Source organism: Lichtheimia ornata, assembly GCF_029851405.1.
Source record: "Lichtheimia ornata isolate CBS 291.66 chromosome Unknown scaffold00019, whole genome shotgun sequence".
NCBI classification, from domain to species: Eukaryota; Fungi; Mucoromycota; class Mucoromycetes; order Mucorales; family Lichtheimiaceae; genus Lichtheimia; species Lichtheimia ornata.
Genome location: NW_026695339.1, coordinates 361,154 through 381,081, shown reverse-complemented (window position 1 = coordinate 381,081; position 19,928 = coordinate 361,154). Strand labels below are relative to the sequence as shown.

General features: G+C 44.0%; 9 protein-coding genes across 9 annotated transcripts; 7 read left to right on the top strand and 2 right to left on the bottom strand.

The window, feature by feature from the left end:
• Window positions 1–2,883: 2,883 nt before the first annotated feature.
• On the bottom strand, window positions 2,884–3,270 carry O0I10_005045 (uncharacterized protein; the record flags this gene model as incomplete). Its single annotated transcript, XM_058485093.1, has 1 exon — window positions 2,884–3,270. The coding sequence occupies one exon, from the start codon at window positions 3,268–3,270 to the stop codon at window positions 2,884–2,886; it is 387 nt and encodes a 128-aa protein (XP_058344243.1).
• Window positions 3,271–5,598: 2,328 nt separating this feature from the next.
• On the top strand, window positions 5,599–7,548 carry O0I10_005044 (uncharacterized protein; the record flags this gene model as incomplete). The annotated part of the gene is made up of 4 exons (XM_058485092.1): window positions 5,599–5,868; window positions 5,939–6,188; window positions 6,253–7,342; window positions 7,404–7,548. 4 exons carry the CDS (start codon window positions 5,599–5,601, stop codon window positions 7,546–7,548), a joined length of 1,755 nt encoding a protein of 584 aa, XP_058344242.1.
• Window positions 7,549–8,002: 454 nt separating this feature from the next.
• On the top strand, window positions 8,003–9,604 carry O0I10_005043 (uncharacterized protein; the record flags this gene model as incomplete). Its single annotated transcript, XM_058485091.1, has 10 exons — window positions 8,003–8,024; window positions 8,093–8,125; window positions 8,191–8,256; window positions 8,331–8,437; window positions 8,513–8,594; window positions 8,650–8,684; window positions 8,748–8,809; window positions 8,912–9,003; window positions 9,096–9,301; window positions 9,371–9,604. 10 exons carry the CDS (start codon window positions 8,003–8,005, stop codon window positions 9,602–9,604), a joined length of 939 nt encoding a protein of 312 aa, XP_058344241.1.
• A 216-nt stretch (window positions 9,605–9,820) lies between these two features.
• Window positions 9,821–11,247, top strand: O0I10_005042 (uncharacterized protein; the record flags this gene model as incomplete). Its single annotated transcript, XM_058485090.1, has 5 exons — window positions 9,821–9,867; window positions 9,924–10,012; window positions 10,067–10,188; window positions 10,247–10,450; window positions 10,504–11,247. 5 exons carry the CDS (start codon window positions 9,821–9,823, stop codon window positions 11,245–11,247), a joined length of 1,206 nt encoding a protein of 401 aa, XP_058344240.1.
• Window positions 11,248–12,087: 840 nt separating this feature from the next.
• Window positions 12,088–12,501, top strand: O0I10_005041 (uncharacterized protein; the record flags this gene model as incomplete). The annotated part of the gene is made up of 1 exon (XM_058485089.1): window positions 12,088–12,501. The coding sequence occupies one exon, from the start codon at window positions 12,088–12,090 to the stop codon at window positions 12,499–12,501; it is 414 nt and encodes a 137-aa protein (XP_058344239.1).
• A 211-nt stretch (window positions 12,502–12,712) lies between these two features.
• On the top strand, window positions 12,713–13,038 carry O0I10_005040 (uncharacterized protein; the record flags this gene model as incomplete). The annotated part of the gene is made up of 2 exons (XM_058485088.1): window positions 12,713–12,843; window positions 12,915–13,038. The coding sequence occupies 2 exons, from the start codon at window positions 12,713–12,715 to the stop codon at window positions 13,036–13,038; spliced, it is 255 nt and encodes an 84-aa protein (XP_058344238.1).
• A 752-nt stretch (window positions 13,039–13,790) lies between these two features.
• O0I10_005039 (ribose-phosphate pyrophosphokinase 2) lies at window positions 13,791–14,966 on the top strand (the record flags this gene model as incomplete). Its single annotated transcript, XM_058485087.1, has 4 exons — window positions 13,791–14,326; window positions 14,400–14,712; window positions 14,786–14,847; window positions 14,915–14,966. 4 exons carry the CDS (start codon window positions 13,791–13,793, stop codon window positions 14,964–14,966), a joined length of 963 nt encoding a protein of 320 aa, XP_058344237.1.
• Window positions 14,967–15,816: 850 nt separating this feature from the next.
• O0I10_005038 (uncharacterized protein) lies at window positions 15,817–18,454 on the top strand (the record flags this gene model as incomplete). Its single annotated transcript, XM_058485086.1, has 6 exons — window positions 15,817–15,927; window positions 15,996–16,155; window positions 16,218–17,141; window positions 17,204–17,748; window positions 17,803–18,015; window positions 18,071–18,454. 6 exons carry the CDS (start codon window positions 15,817–15,819, stop codon window positions 18,452–18,454), a joined length of 2,337 nt encoding a protein of 778 aa, XP_058344236.1.
• Window positions 18,455–18,634: 180 nt separating this feature from the next.
• O0I10_005037 (uncharacterized protein) lies at window positions 18,635–19,895 on the bottom strand (the record flags this gene model as incomplete). The annotated part of the gene is made up of 4 exons (XM_058485085.1): window positions 18,635–19,165; window positions 19,235–19,411; window positions 19,484–19,667; window positions 19,720–19,895. The coding sequence occupies 4 exons, from the start codon at window positions 19,893–19,895 to the stop codon at window positions 18,635–18,637; spliced, it is 1,068 nt and encodes a 355-aa protein (XP_058344235.1).
• Between the last annotated feature and the right edge of the window lie 33 nt (window positions 19,896–19,928).

The window sequence follows — 19,928 nt, the reverse complement described above, 5'->3', positions numbered from 1 at the left end:
CACAAGTAGAAAAGAATGCGACCTTGCAGGCTTCCTTTTGAATCTCGTTGTCGTTGCTGTGAATGTGGTGAACATTGTAATTGTCATTGTTGTGAATGTCGTAATCATCGTAATTGTCGTCTCTATAAATAAAAAGCAGCCAAGTTAGACCATCTGATACCGGAATGATGACAATTTGGTATACCGTTAGGCGATCCTCTCTAAGGAAGAAAGCAAATCAGAAGTACTTCACAATTCAAATCACCACCATACGAGCAACGTCGGGCGATCCCTTGTTCTTGAGAAGGCACTGCACGAATCACGCAAGGCCAGTTCGATCCATGGCAAGGAAGGACATCACTTCCGTAGAATCCAGGCTCATAGTTGTCCTCATTCATTCCCTCCAAAGAAAAAATGATTCCCAATCCTTCCAATCATTTCCCACCTCATGAAAAGAAATCCTCAAGGGAAAGAACGAGCCTATCACGAGAATAGCATGTTGATTCGCACTGATGTCAACACATTCACGGCCGGGGCGACTACAAGCTGTTGCAAATCCCCTTTTACCTCAACACGGTGACCATGCTCTTCCAACAACCCATCGCCATCGACCATTTGATACAGGCTGGGAATCGAACCTGAAGAGATGATGATGCCCCAAGTTGCATTGCCTGACCAAAGCTATTCAATTCATTATTAGCACACACGCACACAATAAACACCCTTTTCATTGTTTGCTTCCTGGTACTTGCCTTTTCCGTATACACAAAAACCCCTTTGTTGTTGGTTACTGGAAACGGAAAACCATGGTATAGTGTTGTTGAGCCGAAACAAAACGCCAAACTAGCCAACGTCTTGAGACCAAACTTGCCCTCTATACAAGCTAACACGTCAATGTAACCAGTTCGGCTGCAACATTGGACTCTCAATGTACCTGTTGACACCAAGCATAGAGCGGGAATAGGAACGAACAAGAGGAAGCAACGATATCGCCGTGGCAACAACCAACAACCAACCACGCTCATTCCTCAGCACTTGGACACACTCACACCCTGACAATGCATGTGCAGAACTACATTAACACCTCACAGCCAACAAGAGCACTCTTTTATAGTACATTACCTTGATCGAGATGTCGTGAATGGAATAAGGAAAGGTGGGAGAAAAAGACGAGAAGAGTTGTCTCAAGTCGTGGAGCTGTTGTCCCCCAAGCTTAAATCCCCTACTGCTATTACACTGAGGCCACTCAATGACCCCACACACACGCGCCATCCACCCATCGTCATCATCACCCTCACGATAGACAATAGGTACACGTAAATAAAAGAAATGATCCTCACGTTTAGCAAAAGGATGTGTGTCATTTTACACTTTACATGACAACGATGATCCAACAACAGCCATTACCTTACTACCAAGGTTAGCTCGAATCATGAAAGTTTAATGATGGGCATGCTGGGCTGGAGCAAGACAATCGTTCGCATGCATTGGTTACTAGCTGGCATTTTGAACTATTCCTAAATAGTATACAAGAATCATGCATCGCCTGTGCTGAATGACTCAAGTTACACAAACACGCCCTCTGCATCTTTTGCTCTATTATAGTCATACTACTTTACATTAAACAAAGACCACTTCTCATATAGCATCACGCTTACAAACATAAAGGTACCTGTATCTCCAAACTTTACAATCAAACGTGGGCTCTTTAATAGATCAACGTGCTCGTCGGGGTCAAAGGAATCTTGTGTCAAAGTATGAAGTTCATCGTGGCCATTCCCAGATTTCGCAATGTCGCCACCAGCCAAACTGGATCTGGGGTTCAATCTCTTCGATGACGACGACCAAAAAAATATTTTTTGGGCTGTTTGCGACATTGAACGCGAAACTTTCACACAAGGTGCTGTTGGCCAAGCCGAGCCCATTGCTCTAATAAAAACCCCACGTTTCATTGTAAAGTTTGGAGATACAGGCACCTTTATGTTTGTAAGTATGATGCTATATGGGAAGTGGTCTTCGTTCAATGTCAAGTCGCTGGACCCTGGCAGAGCAAAAGATGCAGAGGGACCTCTTTGTGTAACTCAGCTACTTTGCATGACTGGAAGGATGGAAGGATGATACTATATACTGTTGACAAAAGCCTGTACATTGCGAGCTAACAGCCATTTCTTCACAATAGCCACTGTTGTCCACTCTATGACATGTGAGCGATTCTCCTGCTTCAGACATTCACGTCCATGATTGGATTATGTTGATCCGAGTTGATTTGACCGAGATGCAGCCAAAGACGGATTACATCAGTCCACACATCTAACCATGCTCTATGTTGCGCAACTGAAGTAACCTTGTATGAGCGTAGCTCAGCCAAATCAACTCGGATCAACATAATCCAATCATGGAAATGAATGTCTGAAGCAGGAGCATCGTTCCACTGTCATAGAATAGGCAACATTTCCGATTGTGAGGAAATGGCTGTTAGCTCGCAATGTATGGGATATTGTCAATAGTATACAGTATCATCCTTCCACCCTTCTAGTCATGCAAAGTAGCTGAGTTACACAAAGAGGTCCCTCTGCATCTTTTGCTCTGCCAGGGTCCAGCGACTTGACATTGAACGAAGACCACTTCCCATATAGCATCATGCTTACAAACATAAAGACGCCTGTATCTCCAAACTTTACAATGAAACGTGTGGTTTTTGTTAGAGTAATGGGCTCAGCTTGGCCAACAGCACCTTGTGTGAAAGTTTCACGTTCAATGTCGCAACTAGCCCAAAAAATATTTTTTTGGTCGTCGTCGTCGAAGAGGTCGACCCCCAGATTTTTTGGTATGTAAACTGTTTTTATTAACATCTTAATATAGATGTTGTGTAAAAGGGATAGGGGAAAAGATGGATGAAGACATTCAGACATTTCTAGCTAAGAGGTTGTGCTCTTGTTCAATTTGATGTATGGTGGTGGCAGCCTTGGCAGCAACAGCTTGTGCTTGAAAACGCTCGTCGTTGTAGATGAATTGCCAATGGGCTTTCCATATGGCCAGCACACCGCAAGCAATAATGGTGGTGCCTGTAATACGGGTGTCGGAGGTTGGATGTGGTGGTATTCTCGACAAAGTAGAGATGTGGTCCCACTGAACCAAAGAGCTTAGAGAAAATTGAGTTGCAAGGTTTCGCCATACTTCGTGAACAAAAGGACAATCGAAAAAGAAATACTTGTCCGTTTCAGTGGTATCAATCACGGCATCAACATGCCCTTCGTCGACCCCCAGATCCAGTTTGGCTGGTAGCGACATTGCGAAATCTGGGATTGGCAAGCTTGATCGTGAAACTTTCACACAAGGTGCAGTTGGCCAAGCCGAGCACATTGCTCTAATGAAAACCCCACGTTTGATTGTAGATTTTGGAGATACAGGCGTCTTTATGTTTTTACTATGTTGTAAGCGTGATGGAGCTGCTTTCTCCTAATGGATGGTGTCGGCTGCATGAATGGAAAGATGGAGAGCTGCGTGAAATGGCACGTGGTGTTACACAAACACGTCCTTGATAGGTTGCTGCACAAATGCATGATAATGGTTGTGTTTAGGAACGTGCATAAGTAAACAACATCCAATAATGAAGATGTATCAAAGTAATTGGTTTATTTTATGAACACGTATATATCACGGATGGATGCTTATAAATGATAGATCTACACTGGGTGTATGGAGTTGAGCTGCATAAAGAGCAATCAGTCTGATAATGCTGCACGGACCATAATGACGCCACCTCCTGGACACAGTAAGATCATGTATAGCTTAGCGATTATAACTATGTTCAAGTGGAATCTCGAGCAGTGGTTTATTCTTTTCATCCAAAGGTATAGGATATTGTTGAGGTACATACATATCGACAACAGCAATTGTAGCAAGCGCGGTGGCGTGCTGGGCGCACAAATATAGAACAATGAAAAGCGAAGAGAAAGAACCACTCTTCTTCTCTCCCGTTTCAGACAGCAAGGTAAGCCTAACTCCATTGACAAAGTAAGGAGCATTAACTGATGCCATTGTTACCTTCAATGCAGAGCATCAAGAGGCGAACAGGTCGTTAATGGCGACCCTTTCCAAGTCAACAAGTGCGCGCGCGATCTACCAATGACCCAACCTTCCATTCAACACAACATGTACGTTCAATCGCTGCAGTACTTTATTATTCATATTGGTCGTTGTAAATACTAACGTTGACGTGTAGTTTGATGTTTCTCGTTTATACAAGGTCCAAGAGGCCTGTCATGTGTCGCGTGAATACTTTCTATGGATACCGTCAAGGAAAGGTCCCCAACACGTAGATGCTTTGGGTATGTTGGCCAAGAAGGCAAATGCTACGGCTGCCATGACATCTTACATTGCATTTATTGTAGCTTGAGAATATTGGATGATGTTACCCGTGGCAGCAACTAGATATTGATCTCAAGCAAGAACGACGCTGTACATTGTTCTACTGGTACGCATGACGTTGGATCAACAAAGCAAGACCTGTTAATTGACGGCTCTTCCAATGAAATAGCAGCAGTGCATTATGGATGGATTAAGGAGTGGAGTTATTGAAAGCGAGAATGCAATCGAGAAGTATCCCAAGTAGGTAAAGTGGTATCCTGGTTGGTCATTTTCAAAGTGAACTTACAAAAAAGAAATAGAGTGACATGCTCTTGCTCGGCTATTACTATTACCACGACAGTACATCCAGGATGCCGTTGTACCGTGCTAGGGGAAACGACCATGTTGTGCCAGCGGAGATCGGTGCGATCCAGGGTGCTACTTGAAGGCTCCATCATTGTATGGCTCATGCTTTCATCGCCTTGAAGAGAAGATGGTACCTCTATTAGCAACATGTGGAATCCGCGTCTGATAGTTGGTGTCAAATCGGCTTGTGAAGGTTCAGAATATGGATGGATCGATTATGTTTGGATAAATCGACATGGTATATACAAGAAGACGTTCGTTGCAATTCTTTGGGATGTACGGGATCCAGCTGTTTTCTGATCGCTTAAGGTGGCGACCAGTTTATCGGCTCATACACCTCTCCTCGTCTTTGGTCTGTCAACAACTTCCACACCCAAGCGCATATAGCAAGGGTGTTGTCATCAACATTATCACACATCTCTTTCGTCCATCACATATATCATCAAGTCTCTGCGATTGGTAAGTAGTAAGGAGAGTTGTTTTTAGTGAGACAAAAGTAGCTCATACGTTGCTCTGTGTAGCTCTTTATTACTTGTGCTCTTTGTTGTCTTTGTGTTATTATCCAATCTTATTCCCTGGTGGGTCCTTTGAGGTTTCAGTGATTCGATCGTCGTTGCAGATGACTGGCAACTCATTGGAAACCGTATATCTACCCCATGCTGGCTGCAGTAGAGTGTCGTTGAAGTTGAATCCGTTTCCTTGGTTTCCAAGCAACCATGCATTTCGAGTGACATGTGGGCTCCGATCTTGGATGGGATTGATCCGCGCGCCGCACTGTTGCTTTGCTTGTACGACCGCGTTTGTTTCGAATTCGATCTCGTCTTTTCTTTCTTTACTGCTGCTGCTGCTACTATTTGGGATCACACAACGCTACACACAGGCTCATGATCACTCTTCTTTTCCATGGACTCCATTGCTGCCACTGACCTGGACGCTCATTCCTGGGTGGCTCTTGCCATTTTCTTGTTTGCTCTCGTATTTGTGATCCGACCTGTCCATGTTCGCATCAACAAGCACATTACCCTTCACTTCAACTTGGCGACGGCACCTCCTCTGGGTCTAGTGGTCTTATTGTCAAGCCAGACAATTCATTGGCAAACCATAGCGGATGGCTTCCTAGGGACGAATGTTGGCGTAGAGCCATATGCCATCATGCTACTCTTTTATTCATTGGTAAGCATCTTTTTGCAGGGGAGCATGCAATGGGTTCATGGATTAATGGCTTGGGTAATAATAATAATAGGCTTACATTTGCATCTCGCTTGATTCAACTGGATTCATCCAATATTGTGCATTTTGGGTTTCACGCAAAGCAGGCAATCGTGGACATTTGGCATTCTCTCTCTTTTTTATCTTGACAAGCTTGATCAGTGGCCTTGCAAGCAATGATGTCGTGGTGTTGACAGGAACAGCTTTTCTCTCGTATTTTACACGTGTATCAGATATTCAACCTACAGCATTTCTCATGAGTGAATTCACATCAGCCAACATTGGTAAGCCAAGAGAAAGAGGGTAGACTTTTCAACCTTGAGTGACTTATGTATCATTATTATGCAGCATCCATGGCCATTTATATCGGCAATCCTACCAACGTGGTGGTTTCGGAAGCATTCAATATCAACTTCGTTACTTATTCAGCCTGGATGTTGTTGCCGACCTTCATTTGCCTTGGTATTGCATACATTGCTTTGCGTGTGGTGTTCCACAATCCAAAGTATGTTCCCCGCGTGATATACCCTCCCGATGCAGAACCCAAGTCGGTGCTCATTGATCCCAAAGGAGCAGTATTTGGTTTGGTGCTACTTGGTACATGTTTGGCTACATTGATTGGAACCTCCTTTGTCCACGGTGTCTCTGTATGGATGGTGACATTGCCATTCGCCATCATTATGCTTATACGTGACGTATGGTATGATCTTTATGGATCAAAGCATCAAGACAAGGAACTCAAGAGACCACAACCAATGACGGCTTCTCAACGTGCTGATACAGGAGATCAATCGACAGTGATAGAACTTGGTGTTTTATCTCGGCAGGATCAGGATGAAGGAGGAGATGATCCTGGTACGCCTATTCGCAACCGTAATACTACAACTACTACACCAACTACTCATCCATCACCATCACCATCACCATCACCACCTGATGCTGCTTCTGTTGTTGAAACGGCAACCACCGATCATGAAGCCACCATGAAAAATTCGAATGATGATGATGATGGAGATGTCAAGGATATGTTGAAACGCACACCTAGATGGTCACGATTCTTTTGGCGGCATATCCCTGGTGTAGCATCAGTCATAGCACGCATGCCATGGACGATCCTTCCATTTGCTTTGAGCATGTTTGTATTAGTGGAAGGCCTTTCAGAAGTTGGATGGATTGCTATCTTTGCAAAGGGATTACATGTGGTTACGATCCATTATGCCGCCACTGTGTTTGGTGTGATGGGCATTTCTATCCTTGCATGTCAACTTCTCAACAACTTGCCAATGACGATTTTATTTACACGCATTTTACAACACCCTAATTTCAATCAAGGCGAACAGCTACCTGAAGTCGTGGTGCAGGCAGCCGTACTTGGGCTGGTGGTTGGTAGCAACTTGGGTGCATGCCTTACATTAGTAGGGAGTCTTGCAGGAATCATGTAAGTAATGGATCCTTTATGATTATGAAAACAGGATGTTCATTAAGGATGGATGTCATAGGTTCGAGCACATACTCAAGACAAAAGGCATATTCACATTGGGCTACTTTCAATTTCTCAAATGGAATCTTATCTTATTGCCTATTATTGCAGCAGCAGCAGCATCTGTAGTCATTGGCGAACTCTGGTTTATTTATTTACGTTGATCCACGCTGCAATAAATGGATGGATGTTAGACCCGATATTGAGATCTTGGATTGGTTTTTTCATTGTGCTGCAATCGGAAAAGGAACCCTCCTCCTACTGCTGAACCAGAAACATGGTACCTTTTCTACTCGAACCTTCATGTGGTTATATATGCCGATCTGGTTGCTAGGCAACAACAACAAATGCCGCGCTCTTGTACCTCAGCAGATGCAATTTACCCGAGAAGCAACAGCAACCAAGGTATGTTTCATTCCAACATGATTCTGTCAAAGTTTGCATAGTTTCATGGATTGTACAACCATTCGACCAATCGCTGATTAACCGGCCTTTTAGGACGTTTACGGGCGTTTTTCGGGATTTACTTCCCACGACAAAGCGTCTAGTGGCGGTCTATAAAAGATATCAGCCGATCCAATCCTTAGGTCACCATCATCTTTTTCTTATTTTACAATCATGTCGCTCGGTCGTACTTGCAGTAAGTGTATCAACGGTGTACTTTTACAAGCAAATGGTTTATTCATTGATGCCCATTGTATCTATCAGCTCTTCATACTGGAGCCAAGATCCCCACTGTCGGTAAGTTGAAAAGGTGGTGGCGTATATTATGCAACATCCCACATCCCCTGACACTGCGTCTTTAGGACTCGGTACCTGGTTATCCAAGCCTGATGAAGTTCGTAAGGCTGTTCTTTGTGCCTTGCAAGCTGGTGAGTTGGCAAACGCAATCGCTTAAATGATACCTGGATAATAACGATATATCGTCGTGGGGTTGTATGAATAGGTTATCGTCATCTCGACTGTGCCTACGTGTATCGCAACGAGGATGAGGTTGGCCAAGGCATTCAAGAATCCGGTGTCCCTCGTGAGGAGATTTTCATTACTGGCAAGGTAAGATACATGCAAACAACGTATAATACCACCCACCCATGGCATTTTGCTAAAAGATACGTTGCTTGGTCATAGTTGTGGAACACCCATCATCGCCCTGAATATGTCAAGGCTGCTTGCAAAGCTTCCCTTGCTGCACTTGGCGTCTCCTACTTGGGTACGATAAGATGAGATGGAAAAGGCATTGATAAGATGGCTAACGGAAAACATAGACTCGTACTTGATCCATTGGCCCGTGTGCTTTGCTGTAACTATTGGATAACGATCATTTCTCTCGACTCAGTGCTCATCCATTATTATCATTCTATAGCCTGAAGGCAAGCCTGAGGACACCCCTAACGTCCCCACTCAAGAATACCTCTTCCCCAAAAAGTAAGTATATTGCATGCACAATGAAGACGCGTATGAGTGAGGAGGGAGGGAAAAAAGGAAATGCCGATTTCGAGATGGATACACTGACACTTTCCAAAAAAGGGATGGCAAGGTAGCCATTGAAGAAGTCGACTTTGCCGCCACTTGGAAGGCTATGGAGGAGCTTGTCGATGAAGGTCTCGTCAAGCACATTGGTAAGTAGCACGAGAAGATTTGGATTGTGTGTGTGAGTGGGAGTGAGAATTGTAGTACAAGGAAGACTCATCCTATGCTCCTTTCTCAATAGGTGTCTCCAACTTTGATATCCCCAGAATTGAATACATCCTCAAGAATTGTCGTATTCGTCCTGCTGTCAATCAAGTGGAATTGCATCCTGGTCTTCTTCAACCTGAGCTTCTCGAATTCTGTGCCAAGGAGAACATTCATATCACCGCCTACTCGCCTTTGGGCAACAACGTCTATGGCAAGGAACGCATCATTGATGATCCAGTGGTATGTTTTGGAGGTGGAATAGGATAACAATGACGCATGATCCAATAGTCTCATCTCATTGTATTGTAGATCGTTAATGTCGCCAAGAAGCTTAACAAGTCACCTGCACAAGTATGCATTGCTTTTGCTGCTCAACGCGGTGTATCTGTGGTTCCCAAGAGTGTCACTCCCTCTCGTATTGTTGATAACTTCCAAGACTTTGTGTTGGAAAAGGAAGACTTTGATGAAGTCGCTAAGCTTGGTGCTCGCAACATCCGTTACAACGACCCTGGCACTGAGGAATGGAACGTCAAGATCTTTTAAACACCTTTCATATGCAAATAAACATGTAATGATCTATCTCCCTTGAAGGGAGATGTGTATATTTCCTATTGTATAATCTCGAGTGTTCATTGTCTATGATGGAGTATCCGTGCACATGACTGGCTAGCGGGGCGGAATAATTTCCCAGCGTCCAAGCGATGGCACCCATTTGTCACTCCTCTACTTTTACCACACACACACGCACACACACACACCATGTCCTTTGCAAGGGATAGAGAGCGAAGAAGCAATGCAGGCAATCGGTACGTCATTCTCATAGTAATGTACCTCTTTATAGTCGCTGACGTTGTATCTCTAGCATGCGTGCTTTGCTTGATCAAGAAGCTGAAGTCGAAGATCTGTTTGAGCAAGAATCCCTGAGCGATGACGAGGACTTTGTCACCAAACGTTAGTATTCAACTTCTAGAACCACAAACAGCATATCACTCATACAAAGAATAGCTGACGAGGAGCTTCATGATATAATCGACTCTGACTTCAATACCGAGTCATCGGATGAGGAGGAGGAGCAGGAACGAGAAGCACAGCAAGAGGATAAGGCTATTGCAAAACAAGAACGAGAGGTAGGATCATAATGGACTTGATGGGATATTGGATCATTGCTGATATGGCTTGTTATAGGCGAGAAAAGCGCGAATGCAAAGTGTTCTCCGTCAACCAGCCAAACGAAAGGCAAAGGATACCAAATCAGCATCAGCATCACAGCAGAAACGACCTCGTGAGAAACGCGTAGTCAAAGATGTGCAGCGACAATCATCACGTGCTACTACTGTACGCAATCGATTACATGTGGAAGAGCAAATCAAGCAGTATGAGAGTAAAAAGGTATGGATGGATGGGTAGGGTACTTTCAACAAGGCATTGACACCAATGTATAGGCTCAAGTTGTGAAACGTGATCGACCTGTTGTCAAGCAAATGACTCAAGAAGAGTTATTAGCCGAAGCTGCCATCACCGAGCAAGAAAACAAGGCGTCATTGGAGCAATGGTTGGAAAAGGAAGCTGAAAAGAAGGCCAAGGCCAAAAAGAAGGACAAGAAGCGAATCGTTGGACCTTATGTACGCTATACTTCGTTTACGGATGGTGATGAGCGGCCGAAGCATCGACAATTATTCATGATTGAGCCCTCTTTGAATGATCCACAAAGCAACATCCACAATGAAATCACCGATCCAACCATTGTTGCATGGCATAAGAAGCGGGACATTGAATCGAGTGAGATGGCCGGCCGCAACCTTATCACCTTTGTGCACCATGAAAACAATGACAAGGCGGATCATTCATTGACAGGATTAACGGACCGTGAACTCGACCGTGCCGATCTTATTCCGGAACTCGTATCATGGGCTGATCGACCCCCTCGACCTTTGAAACCTACACTGTGTCCCATCACTGGATTGCCAGCAAAGTACATGGATCCAAAAACCAGTGTTCCTTACGCCAATGCCGATGCCTTTAAAAAGATCAGGGCTTGCCTCAACCACAAGACGATTTGGTCATCCAATATGAAAGTTTATGTTGGTGAACCTGCAACAAACGATAATCTACCGGAAAACTGGAAAAGTTTCATGGCTGGCAAGTGCGACCCACCACCACCAATCTCATCTGCTCCAAATCAGTGATACGAATACCCCCATTCTCTTTGTACAAATTGCATTCATCCTTGTATATAAAATTACTCTTCTCCATGTAAAACATTAAGCTGCTGCTGCTGCTACTACAGTGTGTTTGTCAAAGGGATTGTCACACCCAGGAACACAATGCATGAAATACACTTTTTCTGCTTTCTGTATTATGCACTTGTTGAAATGCTGTCTCAGCTGACGACCAGATTTTAATCGTGACAAAAGTCATGCCTGTCATTACAATCCAAAGTGAATCAAGCATGTATATACATTATGAACATGCATCAATGCAAAGCATGTTTGTTTTTTCTTTGACATGCAACAAGCTTTCACCATGTTGACATGCTCGACTTTGTAGTTTGCGGGGTGTATAATACAAATACATACTTGAAACTATGCACTCAAGCTATACATGCTATTACTTGCTACATACCCATCATCGATCATCGAACGATGGTGTTGATGACGTTGATGGATCGGCCTGAATTCGGGTGATGGATGCAACGCATGACTTGTCATGAGAGGAGAGTTGTGTTGCATGACAACAACAACGTCGGCATATATGTAAAGGAGCACACTACAAGATCAATGCAATTTTTGCTTTGATTTCCTACAAAGTGGATCAATTTTTTCTCTTTTGAACACAAGCTCTCCTTTATATATGTGATTTCGTTTCTCTCTTTTTGTTGGTGCCGACAAACAAAGAAGAGTGCAGAGTGAGAGAGAGAGAACGAGAGCATCAGTGTGTGTGTATATTTCTTTCGGCATATAGCATTACACAGCCACGATTTGCATGGAGACATCCTCTTTTTCTCTTGCTTTTATTCATCAAACATCATGGCCGCCGACGACGACAAACAACCCGATGAAAAATCGATCTTGGGCTCGCCACCATCGTATACATCGTCTGTGATTCAGATGCCACCTCCGCCATACATGCCCCGATCGTCTCATCATCCTCATCCTCATCCTCCACAACGACATCATCATCCACATCAACAACCCCTACTAGCAACTCACTATGGCGAAACGTTTCTTGATCCAGTATTGCACCCACAAGCCAACGAGGACGATGATTATGACACTCGATCCACTCGTGGGAATGCAAGTCGATACCTACAGAGCTGGAAAGCGGTGCTTCGCGAGGGACGCTGGACGTTACTTGGATGCTGCTCATGTCTCGCATTGATTTTTATCATCATCATTACTGTGATTGTGTTGCGTCCTGGTTACCACAAAATCCATCACTAAAAAATGTAATTTGTTTGTTACATGAAGGAGAAACAGAAATGTGATACGCGGAAAATAGCCTTTTGTATACACAATATGAATGGGCATGGTATCAGTGTGTATACATTGGGGGTGAGGAAGTGAATGAATTGAGTGTGCATGTGTCAACAAGGATTCCTTTTTCTTTTCTCCCTTTCTCTCTCATCTCTTTTTCATTTTTGTTAATTGAACCATGAAAGGAGGCAGGCGTACCCATCAACATCACTTGTCAGAATCGAAATTGAATCGGATCCTAGAATACAGTCAGCGTTTGCAGCAGCAATTGGATATGCCACGAATACCTGTCAGCGAAGCATCCAACAGGTAGTAGAGAGAGAAAAAAGTTTGCATGTGTTACACGCTATTGTCTGACATGTGGGATTTACAATTTCTAGTCTCATTGATTTTTGCAACACAACGCATGATCCGCTGGTTCCTTCAGTGTGGGGTGTGATTGATCGAGCCAATGATCCATTTGCCCCTTCTCGAAAGAAAATCCTATGTTGCAGTGTCATGTAATGTAACAATGGGAGATCAAGCATTGCATAATACCCTATAACATGATCATCATCATCGTTGCAACAACAGCAACAGTAGCAGCAAAGGTGCCCTTTTTTTATGATCCGCGTCATCCCCGTGTACATCGGTGTTGCGGAAATAAGGAATCCCTTTTCTCTGTTTCTCTCTTTTGCTTGGTTTCTCTTTTGCCACCATAATAAATGCAAATGTTGTGTCTCCGAAGACTTCCGGTTAATCGCATGTGATTTCCTATCCAAACAAACAAAAGGGAATATATAGCAGTGATAGAAGCATTCGATCGACGTATGACGTGTGTATGTAGAATGAGTGTTTGTGCACGTTGGTGTGTGGGATGGACCCGTTTGGATGATTGTTTCTCTCTCACTTGTCAGAAAAGAAAACAATGAAGCTTGTTACCCCGCGTGGGTGTGTGCAAATGGCGATTAACCCATGTGACCCTGTGAAAGGGGGATAGTTTTTATACGATGATGCGTTGGTATGAGTAAGCCACAGTCATGGGCATCTTTTTGTAGGTGTCACCAATCAAGCCCGGTCCTCTTTCTTCTCTTCTTCTTTCCTTTGTACATAGTTTTCCCTCCCTCCCCTCTCTATCTATCTTTGTTACTTGTTGGTGTAAAACACCCCCACAGCATTAACAACAACAACAACAACCTATACATATCTTTATTTTGCATATAAACTTTCCCATACCCTCCTCTTCTTTGCATCCCACTACTACTGCATTGCGATCCATGTCTGACAACTCAATCAAGATCTTTACGGGTAATTCGCACCCTGAACTTGCCAAGGCTGTAGCCCAGCGTATTGGTATCAATGTGGCCAAGGCCGATGTGATGAAGTATTCCAACCAAGAGACGTCCGTGACCATTGGCGAGTCCGTGCGAGACGAGGATGTGTTTATCATCCAATCCGGTTGTGGCGAGATCAACGACAACTTGATGGAGCTCTTGATCATGATCAATGCATGCAAGACGGCTTCCGCTCGTCGTATCACGGCCGTCATTCCTTGTTTCCCTTATGCACGTCAAGACAAAAAGGACAAGAGCCGTGCTCCCATCACTGCCAAATTAACCGCCAACATGCTTACCGTTGCTGGTGCCAACCACGTTATCACCATGGATTTACACGCATCTCAAATTCAAGGCTTTTTCAATGTCCCCGTGGATAACCTTTATTGCGAACCCTCCATGATTCGATACATTTCAACTCGCATTCCCAATTGGCAAAATGCTATCATTGTCTCCCCTGATGCTGGTGGTGCAAAGCGGTAAGTTTTGTTGTTATTATGGTAAATTGGGATCAAGAAGGGAAACTCATACAAAGTGGGGATTGCGTACTAGTGCCACAGCCATTGCCGATCGTCTCAATCTCGATTTTGCTTTGATCCACAAGGAACGTAAGCGTGCCAACGAAGTATCACGCATGGTGCTGGTGGGTGATGTGCGTGGCAAGATTGCTATCCTCGTGGATGATATGGCAGATACGTGTGGTACTTTGGGATTGGCTGCCAAGACCCTCAAGGATAATGGTGCTGAACAAGTATATGCCATTGTGGCTCATGGTATCTTGTCTGGCAAGGCTATCAAGGTCATTAATGATTCGGTCATTGAGAAGCTCGTTGTTACCAACACCATCCCTCATGATGATAAGCTGGTATGTCTTTTGGTTGTGCATGGTTGGTTGGTTACCCCGGAAAGTGAGTGACTAATTAGGATCCGATCCTTAGGCCATTTGCCCAAAGTTGGATGTCATTGATATCTCTGCTACTTTGGCTGAAGCCATCCGAAGGTAAATCGATGATGGGGGAGAGAGATGCATACAATGGTTTTTTACTGACAATGGTATATTTTTCTAGAACCCACAACGGCGAATCCGTTTCCTATCTTTTCTCTCATGTCCCTGAATAATTAGATTATCCCCGCGATATCCCGAATCCCCCCCTTCATAAAAAAGTTTTTCTTGTTCCTTTCTGCATCCTTTCCCCCATAACATATAAAATCATCCCATTACAACATTTATCATTTCATGTGATACATATCAGTGAACAATTACTATTGTTGCATCCTAAAGGGGGTGTAGTTGACGATGACAGCGAGTGGATTTTAGACAAGCGGTGTTGATCATGCATCATCGTACCCTCCAATGCCACATCTTGAAGCAACCTGCTACATAGCAATTGGAAACACACACACACACACACACACACACACACACAAGAAAATGGCGCCAAACATGATGTACTACTCTTCAGCATGACCAATGGTATTCATCGACTACATCATGCATGGTGCACATTATCCGTTTATGCAAAAGTTTAATGTTGTCAGGTGACCCATTCCTATGCAAATTGCATGTTCATAATGCTTGACGCTGATTGGCACTATTCGAATGTATCAACTGGGCTGAAGATGGTGTAAAGGCTACTAAAAGTGATCTTGGAAGGTGGGTGCAGCTTGTAGTAGGATATGCCATACCCTGCTTTTAATTGAAGAGCATCAACTTTCGATTCACGCACTCGATGGTATATAAAGTGTCTCTTGTTTTAAGATATAAAGTGATTTATTGGCAGGCTTATTTACAATAGTTAATCTCACACCCACTAAGCTTATGGAAATCACGGGGGAAGGATGGATGTCTTTAATACTACACGCGATTTTCTGCGCGCGGCGGGAAGCGCGTGTGCTGGATTGAAGCAATTTGATCCAATGAAATGCAACTCTTCTTTTACCTACCACATCACCTTGCCCGACACTTGATATGGCTCGTGAGAAGAGCAAGTGTGCTAATCCACTGTGGCGAGATTGGATCCAGGAATGGGCTGAAGAGGCACGGGAAAGAGGACTCAAAACTTATTTTACATACAAAAAGGTGGGTGACATTGACAATGGGAAGGGGGAAGAAAGAGGGCAATGCATGCTCATGTCATACATGTATAGGCTGCGGACAATCTTGGCAAATGCCCCCTCCAATTTACGCATCCAGCTGAGGCTATCCAGATCAAGGGTATTGGTGAAGGTCTTGTCAAGCGGTTGGAACGACGTCTTGAAAAGCATTGTCAGGAGAATGGTTTACCAATGCCTGAAAATCCTCAGTCTCGTAAGTCCTATCTGGCAACATTATATGTATGCATGCATGGAATACTCACACTTTGTATATAGAGAAGCGCAAGAATGATACCCAAGGAACCACTCAGGATGATGGTGAACCTTCCAGGAAACGACGCAGTACCAAGACCTATGTGCCACGCTATCGTACGGGTGCCTATGCCATCTTGCTATCCATGCTTGAACATCGTGAGGAGAATTTCAATGACAGCGTCAACAAGGATCAGATCATCGGTCTTGCGGAACAGCATTGTGATAGCTCATTCGATATGACCGATGGAGGCGCCAAGACTTATACAGCATGGAACAGCATAAAGACATTGATCGACAAAGACCTTGTGTATAAAAGCGGCAAACCTTCCAAATACACGCTCACCGAAGCAGGCGTTGCCATGGCACAGCAACTCAAGAATTCGTCACCAGGAAGTCAATTGCAACAACCGAGTGGTAACAGCAATGTCAGCAATACCCAATCCAAACGAGCATCCACAACATCATCATCAAAACGAAAGCAAAAGAGCAGCAGCATAGCCGACGATGATAGCAGCAGCGATCTTGACTTGGGTGGTGACGAGGACGAGATTGATCTAAGTCTTTATGTGCTTGATCCATCAAAGTATCAGGCGTCATCATCATCATCAGCATCAACCATGAGGAACAATGATTTGAACGACAAAGAGATCGACGAGATTTTGGATATATCAGAACAATCGCCTAATTTGCAATCATTCAACAAAGGCAACAACCATGAGGACAATGACATTGAGCTCTTGGATATTTCATCTTCGCCATTCGAACCACAATCAACACCTACACCTACTCAATCATCACAATCACTTCCCGTAATACAACAACAACAACAATCAACGAGGGATTATTCACCATCCTCTACCCATAATGACACCTTTGAATATACGTACATCAATCCACACGGCGAAGCTGTAAGGCATATATTACAAGCAGCACTCGATGTTGATGGTACGTATGGAGAAAGACTATCCTATTGAAAGTAGGGGGCCATGATACTAACTTGTTTAAAGAATCAGGAGGGATGATGCATAAGATTCGATTTGCAGCACGACAACGACATCATGAGAAGGCTCAATTGATCCAAAAGATACGACAAGATGCCACTTCGGATACGATGACAGGGTACATTCGAGAAGGCGATGCAAGCGTTGTATGTCCGGGTCTACCCAAAGTACCGCTTTTACCTCTTGGACGAGAAGAGGAGGACGACTTTTGGCCCAATTCAGCACCAATGACACCCTCTCAACAAACGAACAGCAGTCAAACAGAGGAAGGGTTCATAGTGTATCCTCCGGACAGCTATGAGATTATGCTCCTTGTGGATATCCGAGAAATCAAAATGAAGACCAATCGCGACTACTTCTTGGAAAAGCTGACAGAAAAAGGCATCCGTGTGGCCAAGCGAGCACTTGATCTGGGTGATATGATATGGGTCGCTCAAAAACGTGGAAGCAAGAACCAGAATGATGAACTATTCTTGGATGTCATTGTGGAGCGGAAACGCTTGGATGATTTGGTGGGGAGTATCAAGGATGGTCGTTATCATGAACAAAAGGTAATAAGATGTCAACTTTTGAATGATCAAGCTGGGATTAAGCTCTATCTCTAGAATCGACTTCAACGTTCAGGTGCTCAAAAGATCATTTACATTATTGAAGAATACAACAAGGAAGAAGCTGTACAATTCGGTCTCCAGGCGATTCAAACAGCCATGTCCTCGACTCAAGTTGTTGACGGTTTTTTTCTCAAGCGCACGGCCAATATCAGCGATACGGTGGATTATCTTGTCAATATCACAAAGATGGTGCAAAAGATGTATGAGGTTGGTAGGCTGCTGCTGGCTTGGTTAACATTATCATACTCATAACGTATTTTAGGGTGCTACACTCTACAAAATCCCCGATCATTCAGTGAGCCGGCAAACGTACCTGGATCAAAAACGTCAACTCGGCAAAATGCATTTCGTTTCATACCCAATCTTTGGTGCGTTAAACAGCAAATCCGATGCAGTGACCTTGGAAGATGTGTATATGCGTATGCTCATGACGACCCGTGGTGTGACTCCTGAAAAAGCAAATGCTCTCATCAAGGTCTATCCAACACCACACTCATTGCTTGAGGCCTATGCATCGGTCAAGGATGAAAAGGAAGGCAAGGCATTGATACGTGAAAAGACAAAAGACGGCATCTTGAGAAGACGGTGGACGCTTCAATTAAGTGAGCGATTATGGCAAGTTTGGGGACAACAAGGATCTTTGTAAATACAGAGCACAAGAAGATATACCAATTTGTAGATAGATACACACACTACTATATAGCTTTGAATAAACACCACCATCCATTCATGTAGATCTGCAAATCCGTTTTCTTTATGTATATACAATAGAGCTCCATCAAGAAACAAAAAAAAAGTAGGCAAGAGGGAAATGGGGAATGAACATCTAACGTCCTTTGAGACGATTTAATCGAGCTTCGCGTTCTTCTTCTTCAGCCGAATCATACTCTTCAGCACCATAATCGCCACCTTCTTCGTAATCTTCGCCTTCATCCTCTTCGTCATCATAATCGTTGTATAGATAAGACGAACTGCCTGTGGTGTATTGTGTATCCATCCTCCGACGCTGATTCTCGAGTTTGCGTTGTGCTTTCAATCGTTCATTCTCTTGTGCCTCGATATTCTGCTTCATTTGTTCTGGATCGTGTTCCGTAAAGAACATTTTGGTCTTTGCCTGCTTAGTCTTTTCAGCAGCAGCACTGGTCAAAGGACGATAGGTTTCACTTGGGCGGAATGTCATTTGGTGCGTGAGCTCGGCATGGCTTTCCAAAACACCCGAGTTGGTTTGATGTGCGAGTAGTAAAAGGTGTTCTTCTTCATGAATAGGCTTCTTGATGACATCGTAAAGTTCCTTGCCCACCATCAAAGATGTTGTACCATCTTCCCACTCAATAAAATGCGTATTGGTTTCCAAGACCTTTTTTTTTGTATATCTCATGTCAATAAGAGGATCGCCACAAGACACACACATATATATATACCCTACCTCCTCTCCATTTTCATTCACGCCATTACGCCATCGAACCGTACGTTCCATTTGTTGCAACAACAATTCAGGTTGACTTGATTCTTGCATTTCTTGTTCATAGGCTTCACGCGCGGCTTCGGGTTCGAATGGATTAGGATCCACATCCAAAAATCGAGGTAACTTTGCAAGGAAAAACTAATCCACACACATTCTTTTTAGTCAAATGATCCCCCAACCCTAACCAGCTCCTTTTATCTATCTACCTACCTTTCCATCTGATGATACCGGTAAAGGCAAAGATGGCATCTCAATGTCAATAGCGATACGTTGTTTTTTCTCTTGGAAACGATCCCCCTCGTCTTCTTGTTCTTCACGATCCTCTTCCTCTTCTTCGTCTTCCTCGTCAAAGAAGCGATCGACCTCTTGTGCTATGCCGTCATCATCGTCTTGGCTAGTAAAGCGTGTCAATCGTGTGTCGTGTTGAATACCAATGTGCAATCTACCTTCTTGCAGGTCGTTTACCGAGGACTTGGTCATTGTTGTTTGCTTGCGATTCAGCATCAGATTCTACCCGATCCCGCGCTTCTGGTGATGTTGCTCTGGATGGAGTCTCTTCCAAGTCGGATTCTTCATTCTCGGAACCGAAAAGATCGCCAAAGTCGTGTTCTTGATCAGACATTACGCGTGGTGTGGGAGGGAGGGTGGTGGTGGG